General features: G+C 50.7%; 1 protein-coding gene across 1 annotated transcript in view; it reads right to left on the bottom strand.

Annotated features, from left to right (window-relative positions):
• The window catches only part of Csmd1 (CUB and Sushi multiple domains 1), a 1140625-nt gene that overhangs the window by 25287 nt on the left and 1091970 nt on the right, over positions 1–23368 (bottom strand). Inside the window, exons 51-57 of the mRNA XM_010620376.3 lie at positions 21369–21563; positions 20574–20747; positions 16035–16208; positions 14617–14790; positions 4615–4803; positions 2979–3152; positions 2212–2394 (exon numbers count right to left, since the gene is read on the bottom strand). Of these exons, the coding sequence (XP_010618678.1) occupies positions 2212–2394; positions 2979–3152; positions 4615–4803; positions 14617–14790; positions 16035–16208; positions 20574–20747; positions 21369–21563 (1263 nt within the window). The remainder of the gene's footprint in view (positions 1–2211; positions 2395–2978; positions 3153–4614; positions 4804–14616; positions 14791–16034; positions 16209–20573; positions 20748–21368; positions 21564–23368) is intronic.

The following is a 23368-nucleotide window of genomic DNA, read 5'->3' as shown; positions in this document are numbered from 1 at the left end:
TTTTTTGAGACAGGGTCTCATTATGCAGTTGAGTCTGACCTGGAACTCACTATGTAGTCTAGGCTGGTCTCAAACTCCCAGCAATCCTCCTGCCTCAGCCTCTCAAATGCTGGGATTACAGGTGTGTACCACCACGCCTGGCTTATATTTGCTATTGAAATCTATGAGTAAATCTTTAAAAGTCACCTGAGAATGACCAGTGTTAAAGTTAATTAAATCACGGGTGAAAAACATTCCAGCAAATACCTGAATACAGAACCATTCTAATATAGAGAAAATCCCCTTTAGTGACACTAGAAAGAATGCAGCCAAGTATTGTCTTTTATAGAGTGAAATTTATTTATTTATTGTTTTGTGGTACTGGGGATCAAACTCAGGTCCTTGTGCTTGTGAGGCAGGCCACCGAACCGCTGAGCTAAATCCCCGGCCCAGAATAAAATTTATGATTAAATTCTTCCTTTGTCTGGTTCCCATTGGTGGTTAATAAGAATGGAAATCAGAGGCAGTATCAATGTGTCTATTTTTATACCAATGTTAGAATGTTATAATGGTATAAAACAAGAGAAATAGGACTAAAATGAGAGGTGACATTTAGAGTTGCTAGAAGAGAAAATACAATTTTAAAACTGGAATTTAAAATTTCACCATATTCTTTGCTCTCTGGTCTTATTATTTTTAAATACTCTCTGGTCTTATTTTCTCTTCAGTTACTCTTGGTTAATGTGAGTCCTTTTGGTAAAATGTAATTTTATTTTACTTGATTTATAAAAAGTCACTATGCTTATCAGATATGTTTGTCACTCTTCACCTTGTGCAGTTCAACAGCGCGTGCACTGGGAAGATGTCAGCCAAACTGCTGAGTATGTGAGACTCTCTGCTCTTCCAAGTCCCTTACCCAGTCACCTCGAGTTCAGCTCTTTGTGATCGATAAAGCCTTTGACTGAAGCTGGAGATGGCAGAGACCCCATGGCTGTAAGATACACTGCTCGTAACCTGGCGTCTACCAAGTCCAACACACGCCCTGTGCTACTGAGTTAGCTTGTGGTTCACACTGCTGTGTTTTTCATTTTCACATTTCCATTACTTGAGTCAAACATAGGCTTTATCCAAATTTCACAGGAAAAAGACTAAAAGTTATCTAGTTTAAGTAAAACGAAATGCAGTTTATGTAAGCAACTTCATGAGATATGGCCTTTGAAATACTAAGTTAATTAGCTTATGATTAGAGATTAGATTGCTAACAAAATCAGACAGGATCTAATAGAAATGTGTGGAGATACATAAATATTAAATATGAAACAGGAATATAAATTACCTGATCTTTAAGAAGATTTTTAGCATTTTTCTTTCATAATCCCCGAACTCTCCCAGTTTTACAGTTTGTCCAAGCTTCCCATCAAAATGTGATGTCTTTAGTGGACCCAAGAAGGGGATCATGAGGACAGCATGGCCTGGGAGGGGTTGACCCCCAGGCATGGCCAGCAGTCAGGTCACTGGTGTGACGCCCCGTGAGCTTCGTCCCCTAGGGCAGTGTCTATGTTTGCTATGTAGAAAGTGTCCCACACACAGATTACACATTTAGTTAAGTTGTATCATCTTTGTAGACTAAAAGTTAATTGAGAAATTTGTCTGCAAGGAGTTCCTGGAGTTGCCAGTCTCTCCTGTCTGCACTCTAAATGTTTCTTCTGAACGCTGAACATGCCCCCGAGCCACACCCCATTCCCCTATGCCTCGGACAGACGCTGCCTCGCTCAGCACCACCACGTACCCACAGGGTTTTCCAGCTGTGCCCACGCACCCACCAACTCCTGCTCCACCTTTCAGTCACCCACCAAGAGCACTACATGCAATGCAGCTCCAGTCGGTGCAAGAGAGAGACCGGACGTGTGTGTGAATGGGAGCCCTCAGCCCACAGATGGCCCTGGCTGACTGTGTGGCTCCTGCTCACTGCCTCAGCTCCTTCCTGTGCCCACAAACCTGGCACAACTGCTCGGAGATCGCCGCCCACAGAGCACAAGGGACCGTGGATGTGCTGTCACCTGCAGCGTGCAAGGGCCAGTGTCACGGGACCTTAGACAGTCAGGGTAGGTGCGCTGAGGGACCGGAGGCGCAGTTCCTGATGCTGCTCGCACAAACCTTACAAAGCCTCACAAATCAGCACGCCTCGGACTACACCTGGCCGGGGTCAGGGCACACGCAGGCAGCACTCACCCTCACACACGGGCTGTGTCCCGGACCAGGACCCATCGGGCAGGCACGTGCGTTCGGCAGAGCCCCGCAGCTGGTAGCCCATCTCGCAGGAGAAGCGCAGGAGACTCTTGGTCTTAAATTCATCCCCAAGCCGAGAGCCGTGTGCGGGGGTCCCCGGGTCGCCACAGAACCCGGGGCTACTTCCTGTGGAACAGAGGACAGGGGCAATGTGGCGCTGTGCAGGCCCGGCTCCAGCAGGTCCGGATCCAAGACCATGACCGAGAGCGCAGATGGCAAAACACGGTGGGGGGGCAAGGGTGCGGGCACTCGAAGGGCCACGTGAGGCCGATCGTTCACAAGTTTGCACGAGTTTCCAATGCACCAAGATTTATTACAGAAGCATTCATAGAAGGATCACGATGATGAGCTTTTCAAAATGCATGAATGAAACTTCAGATGCCAGAAGTGGTGGAACTGAGAATTAAGAGGAATCGCACACCCACCCCCCACCACGAGTCAAAGAGCAAACAGGGACAGGCAGACGGGGAAGCAAGTGTCCTAGCCAGGGTAAGCAGAAACCCCCGGAGATGGAAATGGAGAAGTGCGGGAGGTTTGGGGAGGGTTTGGGGAGGGTGATGCCTACGCCGGTGCTGACAGTGAGGATGCTGCAACTTGATGTGCGGACCAGGGCTGGGGAGGCCGGCGGAGAGGCGATCTCTAACCACACCTTGGGCTGCGAGGGCCTTAGGATGGCAGCAGTTGTGCAAGTGCATACGCGCCACCCTCACCTGAGCAGTGGGGCAGCGAGCCGCTCCAGTGGCTGTCTTCCTGGCAGACTCTGGTGCTGTTGCCGGTGAGACTCCGGCCCCCCTTGCATGAGTACTGAACTGTGGCGCCGAAGGTGAATAGCTCCCCAGTCAACATGGCGTTGGCGGGGACCCCAGGGTGCCCGCAGGAGATGGCTGCGGGAGAGAAGGTGTCCCAGAAGATGAACACAGCGTGCCAGCAAAGTGGATCGCACATGAGTCTCCCACACGGACACCCACAAGCCTCGTCTTGAGAAACGGGGCCTAAAGAAGCCGGCAGAGCCCTACCGTCCTCCCTATAGATAAGGAAAGTCCATAAAGGTAAAGGAAACTCTGGAATGCTGGGAAGTGACCAAATCTAGGAGAAGCAGAAGGAAAAGGGAAACTCAGTGAAACCACCTGACAGAGGGGAGATGGCCTGAGACCCCCTGGCCTGTGTGGCAGCCACTGTACAGGCTGCGGCTCCTAGGTTCGGTGGTCAGCACCAGCCATGGACAGCAACGGTGGGCAGCGTCAGGAAGCCCGGCTCCTGGCTGTGGGAGCCTCAGCGCCAACCTCAGCCCGAGGTCCAAGGGACATCTCACAGGAGCCGCAGAGCCTCGGCAGGAAGAAGGAAGCTAATTCCCAGCAAAGTCTCCCCAAGCCAGGCAGGGAAAAGCAGAATCTGGACAGGGTCTGACGCCGGCCGCGCTACTCCGACACCTGCACTTCTCATACATGCTTGGTGTTTCCTTCTCGAAAGTCACTCACTTCCTCCACGAAATGAATCATATGGTAAGGTCTGAATTTGAGACAACTTCTCTGTAGACTCAAGGGATTGTCTAAATTTTAAAAGGCCAGAGGGAGATTCCACTTATTTCCTAAATTTTCAGGCTAGGCTTTTAAATGATCGTGCTGCTTGAGCTAAAGAACATCTGAATTTTCAAACTGAAGGAAAATCAGACGACGGTTACTGTGGTAAGATGCATGCTTGTTAGTCTGTGTCTTCTAAAACACACCAGGAACATTGTGGAAACTGTGCCAGGCTGCCCAGAAGAGGAGGTTTGTGCACACTGGTCCCTCCCTGGTTCATTTTTTTATTTATTTGTATCTCCTTGGTACCAGGGATCAAACTCAGGTCCTTGCGCTTGAGAGGCAGGCAGCAGCACCACTGAGCTAAGTCCCCAGCCCCCTTCCCTGGTTTATGAGGAAGCTTCTGGCAGTGCTGCCTCCTCACCGGAATGGGGACTGGGTTGGAAATGTCTGTGAGAACCGCCGTCACCCTTCTGAGGACCCCAGCCATGGCCACAGGTGCTGGCTCAGCACCTCCAGACCCCATGGCACAGCCTGGAGGCTGAGGCAGGATGGTGCTGATGCTGAGGGCATTGGAGCCAGCCTGCATCTTAGGCTGCAGCTGAGGAAAGGCACCGTGGGTTTACACAGGCAGAGCTCCTGCCTGTGTCCCCTGTGCAGGTGTGAACTTGCAGGGTCTCCCCTCCCTCCGCTGTAAGCCAACCTGAGGTGTATTTGTGGGTTTGGCAATGTACCCAAGCTCTCACAGGAGCTGACAGGACAGGAGCCACAAGACCTCCCCGAGTGCAGACACCTGCCCTGTCGGTTCCGGTCTGCCCTCACTCACCTAGACACTTGGGCAGAGAGCGGTCCCACAGGCCGCTGGCTGTGCAGGTCAAGGCCGAAGACCCCAGCAGGTAGAAGCCCTTCTTGCAGTGATACAGGACACTGGTGCCAAACTCGAAGCTCTCTGGGAAATTCTGCTGCCCGTGTCGAATGGCACTGTCCACGAAGCCTGGGTCTGAACAGTTCACCACTGGAACACAAAATGTTTCCTAGGTCACTCAGAGGCAGCTGTAAGTTATGGAACCCACCAATCATCTGACAACCAAACAGAAATGAATCGCAGAAGGCCCTGTAGAAAGCTCCTGAGCTGGATGGCAGCTGCAGTGTGCAGGAAGCAGAACCTGAGGGCGGACGCTCCGGGTGCTGCTCCTGGGAGCCGGCCCTGTACCTCTGCACTGTGCGCACAGCAGAACGAGTGACCTATGCTCAACCTCAGGCCAACAGTGGAGCAGAAGCCAGGCTGCACTGCAGACCCTCACTCCAGGAAAGGAGTCGCCATGGCTCCTCAGGCGGCTGCTGCCGCAGGGCTGTACCAGAGCCCAGAGTGAAGGCCAATGCGAGCCCGGAATCTGCCCCGTAGGAGGGTGGTGAGGCCTGGGCGTTCCTGGACACATGCTCCCGAATCTTACCCAAGCCTGAGCTGCAGCGGGGCTGTGTTCCTTCGGGACAGAGAGGAAGAATCCGCTGTGGAGCACGAATGGGGCCAGAACGAGCTCTGCCACTGCAGCGGTGGCCCACTGGAGACAGGCTGACCAAGCTGAAGCACCCACACACCCTGCAGGACCTCGGACAGAGGAGGTGCCCAGCCTGGGACATGGGCTTGGCCCGGAAAGGGTGAGCGAGGCCCAGCTCCCGGCCAGGACGCAGGGGGCCATGTGGGCTGGGTCTGTGTGCCCACTGCTGTCGGCCTGGGACCCACAGGACCATGTACTTCCCATGGTCTCTGCATCACTTAGGACCCACACAGGGCAAACACCACGTCGAGCTGTCACACTGCAGTGCTTAGGGAAGAGGACAAGAGAGCTTCTGTGCGCGCATAGGAGATGCAGTTTTTAAAAAGTGGTCCGAGTTTGCTGAGTCCACACAACCTCGGCAAAGTGGTGGCTGGAGCATAGGAAAGTGTGCATGTGTACACATGGGGATGCACGCAAGGTCACACAGGGGCACAGGTAATGGTATGAGATTAGAAATGGAAAGACACTGCACAACAGCCTCGGAAGCCAGTCATACTTGCTACTGTTTTGTAAGAACAATGATAAACTCTCTGGACATAGTCTGAAAACTTGGCTACAGTGAATGCATCATGCATTATGATCAAAGCAAACGAGGCTTTTTAATGAAAACAAAATTGGAGAAGAAACTTTACCATGGGGATGGCGTTTCCTAAGCACAGTGGTGAGAAAGGTTTCTTGCCTTTTCCCCTCCTGCACCCTGAAGGGAGGTGAGCCTTGCCCCTGGGGCTGGAGGACACCGCAGGAAACCCCAGCCCACAGCCCATGCCCAGTTCCCGCCCGAAGCTGCCAGCTCCTCCTCAGCCTCTGCCTCTCCGTGCAAAGCCACAGAGTGGTAGTACTTCCTACATTAGTTTATAATTCCACTGACTATAAAAATTGTATCATTCCAATATTTTGAAAATACAAGTTTTTGATGTCGCTTGCCTTCTAACTCCTCTCCAACCGTACCTCACATGTTCTTCAGATCCTGGTCTCCGCTCATGCAGGAGTCCATGTTTGTGACCTCTGCATGTGAACACGCAGGTGAACGAAACCAGGAGGAAGAGAAGAGCATCTAAGGTTTGTGTACAGTACGAAGATGATGAGACAGAGAAATTAAAAACTACGTGACTCGTCACAAAACGTGGCCAGGCGCAGTGTGCCTCATGTGCTACTAGTTGAACTGGCTGAATTCATGAACACAGTTACATTTGTTTTGGAATTTGGAGGCAAAGCCCCAGAGGAGCTCTGGTGTAAAATCATGCTCCTCCAGTCAGATTGGTCAGTGTGAAGACGCTGGTTTTCAGCCCTTCCTGTGAAAGCTGGGACTGTAAAGGATTTCGCGGAGAACAGTACTGCTGCTAGAACAGTGTACTTCATTTCCCAAATCCTGTTAGCAAAGACAGCGTCACTAGGCTGGGGAAGGACACATTGCCAGGGCCTGGGCCTGAGCTTCCTGCCGTAACACTCCCACGGCAGGCTCGTGAGCACTGGCTGTTAGGGGCTGAGTCTGAGAGCCAAGAGAACCGTGGGAAAGACGCGGCGGGGGGCGGGGAGCCGCACCCACTTCAGCTGCACGTGGCACACGTTTACTCCGGGTTCCTTTCCAGAACTCTGAGGGGCCGTGGGACCCCAGAGCTCACACTCGCGACACACTGGAGAGTGGGAATGAAAGCTTGAGAGAAGAGCATGCTGGGGACCGCACACGGCTGTGACACGTGATACCCTGGAACGCCAACGAAACGAGGAGCCGGGATGCATCGCTGTCTACACCAAAATCCCAGCAGGCTTTCTGGGTAGAGCTGCTATTTCTTTTAACTCAGTGTCCTCGGGTTTTAGGTCAGTTTGTCCGTAAAGCTTCACCACCTTTCTGAGCTGCCCCCCTTTTAGTCTCGCTCCTTCTGTCTTCAATAAAGTGGATGTCCTTCTACGCCCTAGATTGTGCCTCCTGAAAGCTGGGTTGACGGGCAGCTGGGAGGCGGCCCAGGACTCCTAAGCCCTGGTGCCCCAATGACTCTGGGCCTTCACACCCCAACACAGCAGGTCTCACACAAGGGCTTTGCATTTTTCCAGGGAAAGCGAGGATGTTCAGGAAGGCCGATCAGCAGTGATGAGGTCCCAACACCTGGCTGTGTTTTCACACCATGCACTGGATACCAAACGTCCGACACAGCACAGGACACTGAGTGTGGTGACAGATGCATATTCCTGATCTTCTCTTTCTCACGGTTAAGTCAGAAAAAAAATGACAGATACCCAAGAAGCTATTGATTTAAGAGAAAATCCGGCTGTTTTGAATCCACTCCATCTTCTGTTCAGCAAAAATAGATGTGCCACATAGACAAGTGTCCAGCAGCATGGTGACATTCTCCTTCCTGGCCCCTGGGCTGTTATCCACCTTGACACTCTCTCACCTAGCCCTGTGGACGCTGTCCAGCAATGGTGCTGGCAGGCTGGACACCAAGCTGCACTGTCTGGAAGGCTGGTGGTGAAGGGACACCCTTCTGACACAGAACACACCCGGGCACAGGATGCTGTCCCCAGTGAGGTCGGGCCACCACCATGGCCAGCATTTCTGGTCACGCCTCCAGGTGAGCTTGGCTCTCCATGGCTGTGCGGACACAGGCTGTTTCTCCCCCCTGAGACCTTGAGCTGTGTGACAAGAGACAGCACCAGCAGCCACGTCGTCCCCTCCAGGCCGAGTTGTGCTTCTCCCGGGGTGACGAGTGGGGAGACTGGCTGTGTCAGGTCAGGTACTCAGTGCCTCCCTGGGGCACTGAAGTGTCCTGGTGCCAGAGGCAGAGAGCGAGATGCCATCTGGAAGTGCAACGGTGTCCTGGGAGACCGTCCTGGGCACACAGACATGTCCCCCATTTTTGCAGCTCTTGATGGCAGTTCAGGCTCTCTCTGCCCCACTACGAAGACAGCAACATTGCTCTATGGACCACAAGACTGACTGGTTCCCTCTCAAGCTGAGGACCCCGCCCCTGTGGTCTGGACAGCACAGCTTGAGCCTGTGATCCGGGACCTTGACCCCCGGGGGTGTCCCAGCTTCACCCCTCCACACAGGATGCTATCAGAAGCTACGCCCTGAGATGAGGGGCAAGGCTTTTCCACCTCAGGGATCCCCATTCTTGCAGCCTCACTCACTGTTGTCTAATCGGCAAGCTACGCCCAGATGAGGGGCAAGGCTTTTCCACCTCAGGGATCCCCATTCTTGCAGCCTCACTCACTGTTGTCTAATCGGCAGAACTGTGGTCACACGCGGGACTGAGCTGCTCTCCAGAGACTGCATGAGTGCTGTCCTGCTGGTCAGCGACCACGTCCCTGGGAGATGGGGATGCGTGGGCCCCTCCTGCCCGGACATCTGGGCAGCAGCCTGTCTGTCCATCTGTCCACCTGAGGCCTCAGCTCATCCAGCACGAGAACTACAACACTGAAGGCATATCTGGACAAACTATGTAGGTTGCTGAGTTTTTTTTTTGAAATGTGGAAGTGGATTAACTGGAAATAATGAAAGGAACAAAGGTTTTTCATAAACAAATAAAATGATTCCCCAAACACAGATATGGTTTTACCCTCAAACTTTTCCAAAACCTCACAGAATGTGAGACATTTCACAACAAGTGTAGTTCAAAACTGTCCTCTCCTTGTTCCTACCTGTTCATTGGTGGTACAACTTGTTGATAAATTAATAAATAAATATACTTTTTAGAAAACCCGCATGACAGAAAGATATTAAGGTAGTAAAATACAGTGAAAGAGGAGGGTGTTCTCGGAAAGAGTGGCCATTCATTTGTATAAATTAGCAGCATCTGAACCTCTGGGGCATTCCCCAAGGAGTTTCAACTGTCATTAAAATAGGAAAAAAGCACTTTGTCTTTCCACTAGGTCCTGCCTATTAAAAAGCAGCTGTGAATACAAATGCCACAGGGAATTCCACTTAAATAGACACAATTCTAATGTGATTCCCTATATTCCTGTTAGTATAAAAACTCTAAAATGTCTTTACATTTAGTTTTTTAGTGAGCTCATAAAACACACACATCTCAGCAATAGCCCTGTTTATTTTATAAACATGTGTCAGTAAGTTCATGCATCTGGGTAGATATGGCTAATGTTGATTTTGCATAGAAGACTGGCTGGTATGTGCATACTTAAGTGTCAGATGTGTGCAGGTGCTGTAGTTCAGACCTCCAACGTCTTCTGAAAGTCTTATGTGTACAGGGAGGGGTTGAGAAGGTGACTGGATTGGAGGTGGTCATTGTGGTGTGACCTGGAAGGGCATGCTCTTGCCCCCAGGTCCTCCCCTCTGTTTCCTGGCCCTGTGATGTAAGTAGCTTTTCTCTGCCAGTCCCTTCTACTATATGGTTTCTGCCTGGGAGCTGCTGACCATGGACGGAATCCTCTGAAAACCAGAAGCCAAAGTAAACCTTTCTTTTATTAAGTTCCAAGTGTCATACGTTTTGTCCCAAGGATAGGAAAGCTAATTAATGGAGTAGCCATTCTTTCAATACTTTTCTTAATTAGTTTCATGTGGTTTCAAATTGCTTATTGAAAGAAGCACAGGCATACACAGCATATATGTGCAAGGTGCACACATACACAGGCACAAACACACAAATCTGGGTCTAGGACATTTAGCTCAAGCATTTCCTTGATGACTGTGGAGACAGAAGACAGCTGGAATTTAGCTAAAGCCATAAAAGCAAACAAGGTGCTGATGATTACAAATGCATGGAGGAACTGTGCTGAGCAAGATCCCAGACACCATAGTGTGCCATGGGTGACCTCGTGGACACCAGACTCTCAGAGGGAGCTGAAGACAGAAAGGGAACCAGATGCCAGGCAGGGGTAGGGGCAGGGGATGGATGGACTGGGGTCCTGGGTGGTCTCCCTGGGAGGTGATCGAAGTGGCTTTTAGCAGACAGACAGGGTCTCATGGCACAGTCATGCACTACGTGCCTTTGAGATGTATGCTTCAAAGTGGACAGTGTCCAACTGCATGTTATCCAAATATTGTCTCAGATAAAGACAAACACAGGAAAATAAGGCTTGTTGGAAGTTGCTGTATTGGGACTGCCACCTAGCCCTCCCGTGTCCTTGAGCAAGGCTTCAGGCCCTAATGTGCTGCCTGTGTGGATATATGTATGGACTTCCATATGCCTTTAACTCTGAGAACACCTGGGAGAGGCCACCTCCAGAAAGCGATCTCTTTTAAGTTAGGGATAGTTTTTCAAGGTTTGAAGTAACAAATGTGCTGTTTTTTCTGTTTTTTAAAATTCATCTTTCTTGGCCAGTGTGAAGCTGCATTTCTCTCCTTCAATCAGTAATGACAAGCATCTGGCACCATATGGAGGATGATTCTTTCCGACACACAGCATCAGGTATGTATTTCTAGCTATAAGACAAGACAGGGCATTGCCAGAGGAGACAGTAATCAACCTGTCTCTCAGGTCCCCCAATGCCCACTGCATATACATTTTCAGGAAAATTGCTTCCAATTTTTTAAAAATCAGGCCAATCTTTCTTCTCTAGTAGCAAGTGTGAAGCTGAATTTTCATTAAGTCAAGTGAAAAATTCAACCTTCCCTCTGAACTAGAGATCTAATGCTCTATCTCAAATATACAGGGGAGACTTTGCTTGTGTTTTTAATGTTTAATAGGCAGTTGTGCTTGGCCCTTTAGGGTGTGAACTGAATGTAGTGATGAAGAATTCAGCGGTTCTGGCCCAGAGCTGCACCGCCGTAGGGAAGAAGGCAGGAGAAACTTACTAAGATGCTATCACCCATGCTTTTTAAAGCAAGAAAACAATATGTGCAAAAAACATAAGAAACTCCACAAAAGGATGAACCCAGGTGTAGGATACTATCCACATGCTCACCATGGACCATTGTGCTGGGTATAAAATCAAATCACTGCAAGATTAAGGGAATACGCCACCCTTTTCACAATCAATAATACGTTTATGGTTTTTTGGGGGGAGGGTTTTGGAGACAGGGTCTCACTATGTAGTTGAGACTGACCTGGAACTTACTATGTAGCCCAGGCTGGTCTTGAACTCACAGCAATCCTCCTGCATCAGCCTTCTGAGGGCTGGGATTACAGGTGTGCACTACCATGCCTGGCAATACTACATTTATGAAAGTGAATGGTGGATAAGAATTATTTCCAGAGTAATAGTTTCTGGCAACACTTCAGTTATTTCCCATGCACATAGTTTATTTCTGCAGTCATTACTTTTGGGAGTGAGGCCAAGAGTGCTGATTCCACACTGAAAACTCAATGTAGGTGTGCAGGGAGGAAACTTATCCGAGGAAGCAGTGATTAATCATGTTCCATCACACATCCATTAACTTTATACCACTGACATTTTACAGTAAAAATATGTTTTCTGGCAAAAATTTTTAAAAATAAAGAATAATTCATAGATGGAAGATGTATAAATTTTACTCAATGGCAGTCTAGGTTTACATACAGAGTGGTTGGGTTCAGTCTATGTGTGGCTGCTCCAAAGCAAAAACAGCATGGTAAAAGGACATGGTAGAGGACAGCTCTAAATCTTAGCAGCCTGAAAAGGTCAGGGAGAGAACAAAAAGAAAAAGAAAGAGGAGGAGTGGGGGTACAAGAAGACACCTTTCTAGGTCACTCACACCTGTGACCCACCTGTTGTGACCAGGCCACGCCTCCTAACAGCACATTCAGCTAAGTACAGTGCCCCCATGATCCAGTTGCCTTTCAAAAGCCCCATCTCTCAACAAAAGATTTCTGTGGGACATTTGAGATCTATACCATAATAATCACATACCTGACACATCACTAGAACAGAAAATACATAAAGAATCCTTAAAATGGAACCGTAATAAACACAAAGTCCAAGCAATCAAGGAGAGCGTGGGCTGCAAACACGAAGAGCTGCTTCTCTGGGGAGGGCACACAGATGGCAGAGAGGCTCAGGACAAAGAGCAGAGCATCCTTCTCCATCAGGAGATGGCAAGCAAGTGCTAAAGAGCTATCAGAGATGTCTGTCTTGTGGCCAGGGCAGCTCAGGGTGCATGGGTTGCTGGGAGGACAACACTTTGTGTGGTCAGGAGGAATGTCAGATAGCTGCTCTGAAAAGCAGTCTGGCAATTTCTTGCATAACTAAACTTACAAATCCCCTATGACCCCAAAGTTATACTCTTAGGGAATTTTCCTGAGAAATGAAAATCCAGGGTCCCTTAGAAACCTGTCTTTGACCATCCCTGAGATATTATGCTCAGGGCTTGATGGTAAATCGGCCCCTCCTGCCATGAACAAGGGCAACTGACACAGCAACCACTTTGCCGGCTCTCCCACGGGATGGATAGTAGAAAAGCCAAGGCCCAAAGCCTGCTCAGTAACAACCCCACCCAGTCTGCAGCAATCTCACATATGGAGGTCATGGGATGAAGACCAGGACACGGGTGCAGAAACCAGGCAAGGGGCCAGGATCTTGGGGGTGATTTGTGGATCCCTGTGAGTCCCCTTGGCCCCTCTATGCCAACATGGGGTTGTTAGTGTGTCCTGCATTGGGATGTCACATCAGGTAGCACTGGTAGAAGGGCATGAAACACACCTCAGTATTACTCATCATGACTGCATGCAAGTCTACAGTTAGCTCAAGGTACGAAGTTCTGTGGCAAAGTTACTCAGTCATTTATCAAAGAGGGAAATCTTAATGGAAAAGAATTGATGACTTTTTAGCCTGTCATATATTTTAAGTCCTCCATGTTGACGGGTAGCTTAACTACTCACCACATTAAAATGTAAGTTTTAAATGTCTTAGTTCACAGTTCCTAAGAATAAGGGATCACAAGGCAGTTTCCCAACAGTTCTCTGGTGGTGGATTTTTACCAGGAAAACACTGTGTTTAATGAAGAGTGGAGAGCATTGTTGGGCTCGTGGGTGTACATTAGAGAGGAGAAGTGGGCTCCAGAGGAGAGAGGACCCCAGGATGGGCCGGGTAGGACAGCCTGGCGCTGGGGAGGTGTGAGGCCAGCCTGGGTGTGAGCAGGTCGAAGCCTATCTGCCGGTCTTGTCCCTGCCTCCTGTGTGTCACTGAAGCCAACAGGGGGGAGTCAGCTGTAGGATCTGTGGAACTGTCTGACTGAGAAGAGAGTGGCTTGTGGGTCGCTTTTATAGCCTGGTGACCAATGGCCACCGGGACCATTTCAGCCTCAGCCTGCACACCAGACATTTCCTTCTATTCCATATCAGAACAAATGTAAAACAAAACAAAATGAAGAGGGAACGGGAAAAGGAGGTGATTCACACAACGAAGGCAATCATTTCATTTTACTTTTTGTTTTGTTGAAGGGAGCCACTTTGGGCCAAACAGAAGTTGTCACTCAATGCCAAGTTCCTCTCCAGCACTATGTACCTCATCCTGACCACGGCCATTAGGCTCCTGAGGGCGGAGACTCACCTGGAAGAAGGGAATCCAATCTGGAGACTGCCACTCAGGACCTGGAGGAGGATCCAGCCCCAGTCCTTACCACCTTCAGCATCAGGCTTTGTAGGCCTGGGGAAGTGGGGCGTCCTTGGCGCCCCACTGCCACCTGGTATGGTCCTGACATCAGTGTCTTAGCGGGCGATGGGGTTACAGGGTTCTCATGGTCTTTGAGCATAAGCCAAACACTCCCATCAGACTGGGCAGGATTCCGCATTTGGGTGTCGGCTTTTACCCCAAGCCCCTCCTTCAAGACCATGGATTCCCGCTGTTCTGTATCCCCGTTGTTGATAGCCCCTGGGGAGCCCTGGAGGTAATGGGCAAGCGATCCCCAAGGCTGTGCTATCACACTGACCCCACACAGGAGACCTGTCCACACCTTCGTGAGAGACAAGGAATTGACTCCAAATCAAATATTCTGAGTGGGCACAGCCAGATACAAACCTACAAACACTTCCCTGGAAAGTCCAGGTTAAGCCCACATCAACATGACAATTTCAAATAAACAGTTCACAAAGAAACAACTGAGATGAAAAAGCAACGAGGTCTTCCTAAACACACCCACAAGACACCAGATGGGCAAGGAGCAAACAGAGCTGTTCCGCACGGTGTGGGCGAGTGAGCAGAAGGACAGAAAGGGGCGGCAGGGAGGAGAGAATCCGAAGCCCTTGGGTTGGGTCCCCCCTGAGACAGGAGCCCGCGATGTGTGCGCTCCCAGAAGGGGCCTCAACTGCGACAGCCGTGGGATCCCTCACTGGCTGAAGACAGGTGCCTGTGGCCCCTCAGCCGCACCCACAGGGCCTCCCTTCCGGGCCTCCTACCTCGGCAGGTGGGCAGGGGGCTGCTCCACTGCCCGCTGCTCCGGCACTGGGCGCGCGCGGCCCCCTGCAGCAGGTAGCCTGTGTTGCAAGTGAAGTTCACAAGGTCGTTCAGGTTGAACTCGCTGCCGTTGGTGACCCCATGGGCGGGGTTCCCGGGGTGGCCACAGGTGATGGCTGTGAAGGAGAGGGCCCGGTCACTGTCTGTGTGGGCAATCACTGCCGCCTCCCACTTGCGGAAGAACTCACAGCGTGCGGTCAGCACACTCCTCACGCAGAGGGTGCTGATGGCGGAAGGGGAAGGGGCGGGGGTGGAGTGCAGACTGGGCCGCCTCCCACGAGGACTGCGGGAAGAGCAATCCCACCAGACCCTCCCAGCATCACGGGGAGGGCTCCGCCAGTGGATCGGGACAGAGCAGAGCAGCCAGCACCAAGAGCCCTTCCAGCCCTTCCTGTGAACCGGGGTTGGGGAACTTTCCTCCGGTGCACACCAGCTGATTATTTATTTATTTATTTATTTATTTATTTATTTATTTAGTACCAGGGCTTGAACTCAGGACCTTGTGGTTGTGAGGCAGGCGCTATGACACTGAGCTCCCTGGCCCTATCTATACCAGTTTATTTTGTGAACCTTCGTTTTGAGACATTACGGGATTTGCTCAAAACTTTGAATTGTCTGTGCAAAAACTATTCCTCTCAATGTCGGCCTCATGCAATTCGCAAGACCGCTGCCCATGGAGTGAGGCTGCCCTGGAGAGCCCTGTTATCTCTGCAGCCTGCTGCACTGTCCTGATGTCGCACCACACGGCACCTGGGGGTCTGTCACTGGCCCTTGAAAAGGAAACACATTATGGCCACAGAACTCGTGCTTTCCTCCTTACTTTTCCTGTCAGCCTCTCTCTTCTTCTCCTAAGTAAAGCTTTTACCTCTGTACTCTCCAGGACAGTACCTGTCACCATGGACGGCCACGTCAGCCTCACTCTTGTTTCATTCACAGGAAAGTAAAGCACGTGTGAGAAGGACAGTCGGTTTGAAGAAAATTTTGCAATAAAGGGAGGGGTGCATGTATTCTAAAACTAGGGTGGATATTCACACCTGAGCGATAAGTTTTGAAAAGTGTCACTGTGTGCAATTTCACCTCTCTTAAAGGACTGTCCACCCCCAGGGGAAACAGTGAGCAGAACGGGAGACAGGGGCTCTCCTGGGAGCCCCCACAGAGTGGCTTCCTCCTGTAAGCAGCCCTGTGACAACAGGGAGTGAATACGAGACACCTGTCCTGAGACCTGCTGGTGTGAGCTGCTTAGCGGACTCGGGGCAGCAAGCCCAGGGGCCTCAGCCTCTGTCTGTCAGAGCCCTGGGCACCTTTGCAGCTGGCTGTGCCACACGGAAACAAAGGTCAGGCGGGCCAAAATGGTACTCACGGACACAGACAGGGGTCTGTCCAGACCACTTGTGGTCCTGCAGGCAGATCCTGACGGACGTCCCCACCAGCCGGAAGCCGGGGTTGCACTGGTAGACCACTGTGTCCCTGTAGCTGAAGCCATCCCCACTGATGTGGCCATTCACGATGGGGTCTGGGGAGCCGCAGTGGCCGGCTAATGGTGGGAACAAAAGCAAGAGTAAATATGCTAGAGAGCAGGTCGCTTATTAAGGACCCAAAACATAGTCATGTTTCCCATCGGCAGTAGGAGCAATCACATAGCTTCCTGGAACTGTCCTCACTTACTTCCATATAAACTTGGGCTGTACATAACTCATGTCTCTAACTTGCCCATTTTTGCAACTATTGTGGGTAAAAAAACATCATTTGTCATATAGAGTTGTCTGTTTCTCCAATGATGTTTTTATCATGTACTTATTTTCTCACTGGTTTCTGTGTTGCTGGTGTTCTACTTCCACAGGACAGTCCAGAGGAGGGAGGCGATTACACCCAGCAGGGTCTGCAGGAGACTGAGATGGGGTTGTCGCCCGCTGTGACACGAGAAAGGGAGGGACAGAGGCCTGGAACCAACTGGACTTCAAACACATCACTGGAGCTTCTGGTGCGCTGGGCTCAGCTGAGAATGGCCTGCACTGACAGCGGAAGTCCAGCGCTCAGGACAGAGAAGTCCTGAGCCGGTGAGGGCCTGGGAGAAGCAAGGTGAAGGCCGAGAGGTGCCCAAGAGCACAGCTGAGGGGGCCAGGAAAGCTATGGTGCACGAGGAGGAGGCGGAAGAGGACGGAAAGAGGGAGGGGAAGGGGAAGAGGAAGGGAAGCAGAGGGGGAAGAGCCCTCCAGGCCCCGAGGGGCAAGGCAAAAGCAGCTCTTGGTGAGCCAGGGCAGACCGGCCGGCCTTCTGCTTCCTTCCTCTGCTCCACTCCTCTGCTGTCCTTCTCCCTCTCTCCAATTTCTGTTTTGCTCTCTTTTTCTTCTCAGTACGTGGACTGGCATCTTTCCACATCAGTGAAACCGGGAGGATCAAAGCAGCTGACACTTGCACTTGGGCTGGCCCAAGGAGCCCAGCTCTGAGACCCTGTTCCCGGGCAGAAGCTTGGCAGGTGGCCAGGTGCACGCCCCCTCCACCACCTTGGGAAAGAGCGGACTTTGGGCAGACAGACAGGTGTGTTCCTCTGGTGCCTGGAGAATAAGAGCTCTGTGGCTGCAGGTGGCCCAGGGTAACTCTGAGCCAGGGGTCAGGCAGACAGCTGAGCTGCACTTCCCAGGGAGTCGGTGCTGATGCAGAGGTGGCAGAGGACATGCTCCCACTGCCCATGGGGAGGCCACATGGCCGCTGGCCATGCCACTCTCTTCCCATTCGGAGGGGACGTATACAAGGGACTCCTCATTTGCGACAGAGAGTGATTCTTTGTTTTTCTGCTTGCTTGTGTTTCCAGCCCTCAGTGAGTTGCTTTTTTGTACACATTCAAAATTTTACACCACTTTCATGTTGGCTACTGGCAGAGATGGTGCTCCATGGTATTTAACCCAAACCCCACTGAGAATGTGTGGGTGCTGTGGACTGGCTGTCCCCAGCTCCAGCTCAATGGGGCTGAGTCACTGTGTGCTGTGTCGCCTGTTCTTGGCTAGCAGAGCTCAGCAGCCCTGGGCTTAGCCAAGAGGGTGGTACCTAGAAAGCATCCTCTCTCTCCACAGCAGGGACAGGGTCTGTCCCTGCCTGTGCTCGTGCTCCTGCCCTGTGGATACTCCTTAAACACCTGCTGAAATGAATGGCAGTAAAGGGACTTCGCCTGTGACAGGAGGTCCTCTGCGCCTCCCAAAACACAGCATACTGAGCTGAGGGTGCCTGCACCAGCCGGCAGTGCCCTTGAGGCTGGTGTCAACCTCACTGGCTCCTTAAAACTCTTTACTGAAAGACAAGATGCTGGCGTGTGCACAAGGAGAGTCGTTTTCATTTTTCCAGCTTCAGACTTTGTGCAAAAACTGCTGCAGTGCAAGGCCCTCCCCCTTGGTGGGGTGTCGTGGTACAGCTCTAAGTGTCCTCCGTGGATTTACTTGGACTCACAGCAAATGCAGCCACGGAACACCTCCACAGCTGGCAAGGCGGGCTGGAGCCCGGGGCCGGGTCAGGCAGCCTGTGGCCCACATGTTCAGCCTCTGTAGATCCGGCTGTTCCCAGGAAGGCTGGAGTGTGCTCCCTTCATCGTGGGTGCACTGGGCATGTGCAGGCTCTCTTCTTTGTCATCACACCCTGAGCAAAGAAGGGTGACAACCATTTCCCCAGCATCCGCACAGCACCAGGCTGGGAAACCGAGGCCTACAGGAGATGCAGAGGGCACAAGCCCATTCACTCCACATCACGGCAGGGGCTGGGCCACCTGGACTTGGGAACTCATGGTCTGGGCGTTCACACAGGTCCTGGCCACAGTCCTGCCATGTAGGAATTTAAAATGACTTCTCCACACCGTTGCAAAGGTTGGGCACAGCCCTAGGGCTGCAAGGCTGGACTGAGGCCTGTGGGGCTCGTGTGTCCTCTGCAGGAGCATGTGAGCAGCCCCTCTCCTCCCATGGGCACTGGCCACCCCCACACACAACCCCCGGGCCTCTTCTGGGGTCTCCTTCCCCCCTGCCTGTTTCCACCATTGCAGATGTTAAATATTGACATGACGATTAGAACTGAATCCATTTTTAGAAAATCTGTAAACCAAATATTCAACCTTACTATTTGCTTTGTAACTACTGGTGCCTTTTGCTGACAGTAAAACCCAAAGCACCACAAATATCCCGACCTTAAGAGAATCAGCACAGTGGTGAGCCTGATGCGCACCCTGTTTGGTCAGTGTCTTTGGATGAAATCAGGCTTATTTGGACAGTGAATACCAAAGCCAATTTACAGACTTTTCTTGAGTATTAATAAACAACCATAAAATGTCAGATGGCTCAGACCCACACATATGAATCTGCAGGAAACTATTATGGGCACCAGATGATCCTGGCTGTGTTTCAATCTCCGGGCTCTTTGAGTATTAAGTGGATACCACAGCACACTGAGAGCCAAGTCTTCTTTTTCCCTCCAAGTGTAGGGCGGCGCTGTGGGGTTGTCCTTCAGTACAGATGGCTCTATAGAGATGACCAGGCTGCCATGGTGCAGGGGAGGCTCACGGGGAGGATGCACTGCCCAACCCACGACACAAGCTCTCCTAATCTACCCTGTATACACAATCCTCAGCAAATCTTAAAGGGAGTGCAGCTCATTCTTACCCAACACAAATATGTACCTAATTTAGGTTTTCCCCACAATGGGTGAACCTGTCTTTAGAAACACCTATTTAGAATACTTATCTTTGTAGATGTTTTGCTGTTTTGTTTTGCTTCAAACTCAGCAGACAGTGCTGCAACCTATCAACCCTGACCAGCATTTCTGTTACAGCAGTTTCTAAGTGCAGTGTTGCATTCTGACAGTGACAGGACAAAGCCATTGCCTCCCCTAGCACAGATATCCTCAGTGCCAGGTGAGTGCCCCTCTGTCCGGCCTCGCCTCCCACCTGACCAGCATCCCTTAGGCTGTGCTATGCGAGGCAGAGCAGATGCCCAACTTCTCAATCAAGGTCCTTGGTATTAATCTTATTCATCTCTTAAATGAGAGATTCCACACAAAGGACCCCGAGCGTTATACTTTACATGCTACTCAGTAGTTCTTGAGAAACTAAAAGAATCATATAGGACAGTCTTCGGAAATATCCAGAAACAGGGAGCTGAGGAGTTTGCTACTCTTCTTTCCTACAAGAGAGTATTGCATACGCAAACAATGAAGGTTTGTGCTGCAGGTTTGTAAATATTTTATCTTCCCTGACTAAAATATAGCACACATGTTACACTTACAATAATTACAGCAAAGATCAAAAGAGATCAAAAGATAAAAAAAGATCAAAGATCTTTTTGCTATAACATAAACATTATAGCTGTTATTTATTAAATGGTTTTACATGAGTCTCGCAAAAATGTACAATGCATTTGGAGACTATATTGTAATACTATTTTCCAAGATCTACATGAAAGGTCAGAATATTATTTTGAGCCATATCTTTTAGCTATTTTAGCCATCAGAACGTCATCATGCACTTAGTTGTGATCGAATTCACCGAGTTGTGGTCATTACAGTGCAGCCACGTAAACTTCAGGGGGCAGCAGAGCATCCTCACAAAAAGGTAGCACTGTTTGTGTGGGAAGAAGACTCTGTCAGAGCATCCAGACACTGCAGACTGACGAGGAGCCATGGCAGGTCCTTTGTGCTGAAACTTCTAAGTGGCGTGACTATTACTGAAAGACTCATGCAGACTTCACCACAGGGGCCCGGGATTAGAACACAGCAGCTCTCTAGTTCTTGGGCTCCCAGTCAAGGTGCAGGCAAATGATCACAGGCATAAACACAAGAAGACAATACCAGGAAGTTGTGGAAAGCCCCAGGGTCTGGGGCACCACCAGGCTCAGGCAGGAAGTAAGAGAGCAGTGACTCGACTTACCCAGGCAGCGTGTCTCCGAGCCGCTCCAGAGGCCGTTGGCCAAGCACTCGCGCACGTGCGATCCTACCAAGGTGTAGCCCGTGTTGCAGGTGAAGATGGCAGTGGCCCCATAAATGGTCAGCGTCCCAATCTTGTTACCATTCGGGGGAAAGGACAAGCTCCCGCAGGAGACAACTGGAGGGGAAAAGTAAGAGGACCTTGCTTCAGGATCCTGTGCTTAAAAGCAGAACCAAAAGGCTGGAGCGCTAAAATTTGGTAGGAACAAGGGGTGGGGAGATCTGCTCAGCTGGAGCACCAAGCGTCTTCTGTCTTTTCACTGCTTCACTCTCCTTTTTCCTTAGTAAGCTGTGTATTTTATAAACCTCACACTGGTCCAATGACTTGTCTCTTGCATGATAATTTCCGGCCAACAATCAACTAAAGATCACACATCAGTACGCCCAACTCAGACTGAGCTCTGAACAATAACCTCATTGTCTTATTTTCCTCTTTATTCATATTTATCATGACGCTCACTGGGACCTAACTGCTTATCTTGTATCTGGGAGAACAGTAAGCTCTCTTCCAGGCAGCGTTGTGCTTCTGAGATGCTAATGGGGACCTCTGCATGGATAGCAGTTATCTTTAGGAACATGAGCTTCTGTTCGCCTCTGAGCTGATGCGAGAGACTTGAGTATTCTAAGAGCTCAGAGTTTATAAAACACGATCATTAACGAGGAAAGCCAAGTGTGCGTGGCTGCACTCAGGCGCTTGGGACATGCGAACCGCAGCCCCCACCGTCCCAATGACCCTCACCTCTGCACCGGGGCCGCTCCTCTGCTCCGCTCCACGTGCCGTTGGCCTGGCACTGCAGCAGCCTGCGGCCCTCCAGGTAGTAGCCTGGGCTGCAGCTCAGCAGGACCTGGGCTCCATACTCGTCCAGTGCCCCGGACACCAGCCTCCAGAGGATGTGTTCTGACAGCTGCGCCTCGATGCTGGGGCACGGAACCGCTGCAAAGGGAGAGGGCGTCAGAGCTCTGCACGGCTGGGTGGGGACCCTGCCGGGGACGTGGGTCCCTCTGCTGCCCACAGGCGGCACGGGAAAGAGCCCGCATGCACGTGACTCCTGGGCAGGGGACTGCAGTCCTGCAGGCACACAGCTGTGCACAGGTAAACCAGGCTCGGAGGGGTCTGTCACGCGGGGTGAGGGACGTCTTCAGAAAATAGCTCAGGCTGTGACGCTGTGTGTGTAAACGTGTCTGCTTCGGATAAGCTGGGAGTCATGATTGTGCAACTGAAACCCAGTTTGGAAATTAATTTCTAAACATTCAGAAGCCCTCACCCCTCCACTCTCACACACACACACACACACACACACACACACACACACACACACATGTGCATGTCACTATATCGCTGCACTTGTGGGCACAGACACGTATAGAGGCATTCTGCATTGGTGCTGCTAAGAAAACACCAGACCTCACAGGACAGAACCTCCCGAGGTCTCACAAAAAGCTCCGGAGGATGGCAGCTGCTGCACAGAGCCTGCCAGCCCTGCACGGTGGTGACAAGAACAGTAGCTCGCTTGGTAACAGAGGAGAAAGACTGTGGTGCGGCCAGGAGGGGGCCAGAAGACATAAACATGCAAACTTCAGGGTGTGAGCGTGTGTTACTCAGAGGACAAAGACGCAGAAAGCGAGCATTACAGTCAAAACCAGAACCGCTGATTCAAATATGCTCTCCCGGCTCCCCATGACCCCCTGTCCCAGAACTGACCGGAACAGTTGCCTCCCATCTGGGAAGAACTGCCTAAGACCCCATAATTTTTTCCCTAAGGCATTTTACTCAAATCCACTGTAATTGAGTCAAACATATCCAAAATGCCACAAAAGCCTCATCTAGCCCTGCACAGAAATTTACCAGCACTGAGGACAAATGCATTTAAAAAGAAGCACTTTGAACATTACAACAACAGGAAAGTCAATTAGTTTAAAAATGAGAAACATGGTAATTAAAATTCGTGTACTTATTTCTCCTAGGTACTTTTAGATAAAGTAATTATTTACGTGTATTCAAATGTTCTATCTAACAAGATGAATATACCGTTCTCTGGCCAAGACACTTTCAGAATTTCGGGCAACACTGCAGTTTCTAGAAAGCTCTTTGCCTTTTGCCTGTGCTCCCTTGGAGTCCCAGTGTGTATTTCAGATCAAATGCATTTCATTTCATTAAAATATGTGCTTCCAGAATCGACTCGATGGGTTTAATTATTTACCTCTATTTTACAAGGTCTTATTTTGCCAAAGACTCAGCTTCAGCTCAAATGATGGAATGAGAAGATGCTTCGAGCCGGCACCTCCCACAAGGTGAATCCCTCACCGCCTCAGCTCCTCCTCCTCTGTGGAGGGCTGTGGCTGCTCTTGTTCCTTGCTCCAGTCTGCTGCACGCTGTCACTCTCTGTTGGGCGTGAGCCCTTTACTGTAAGCATCACGTCTTTTCACACTTTGTCTCGAGCATAACATCTGACTGGATACAGACCACGGACACAGACACGTGAGCAAGTGCGCTCAGGTGTGTGAAAGTTTGGAAAATAGCACGCACAGGAAACACTAGTGTAGGTGAAAATACCGAAGAGATGGACAGAGAGAAGTGCAGCAGGGCTTCTCGACCAGAGGAGAGGATCCCAAGCTTCCACGGGTGCTGGAAACCACCTCGCACTGTGGGGACATCGGCTGATCACCTTAGCAAAGCACGTGATAAAACAACGCGAACAATATGCCAAATAGAAACTCTCTCTCTCTCTCTCTCTCTCT

Source organism: Fukomys damarensis, unplaced genomic scaffold (genome assembly GCF_012274545.1).
Source record: "Fukomys damarensis isolate Sample0158 unplaced genomic scaffold, DMR_v1.0_HiC HiC_scaffold_18, whole genome shotgun sequence".
NCBI classification, from domain to species: Eukaryota; Metazoa; Chordata; class Mammalia; order Rodentia; family Bathyergidae; genus Fukomys; species Fukomys damarensis.
Note: the sequence above shows the minus strand (reverse complement) of the source record. Positions and strands in the feature narration are given on the sequence as shown.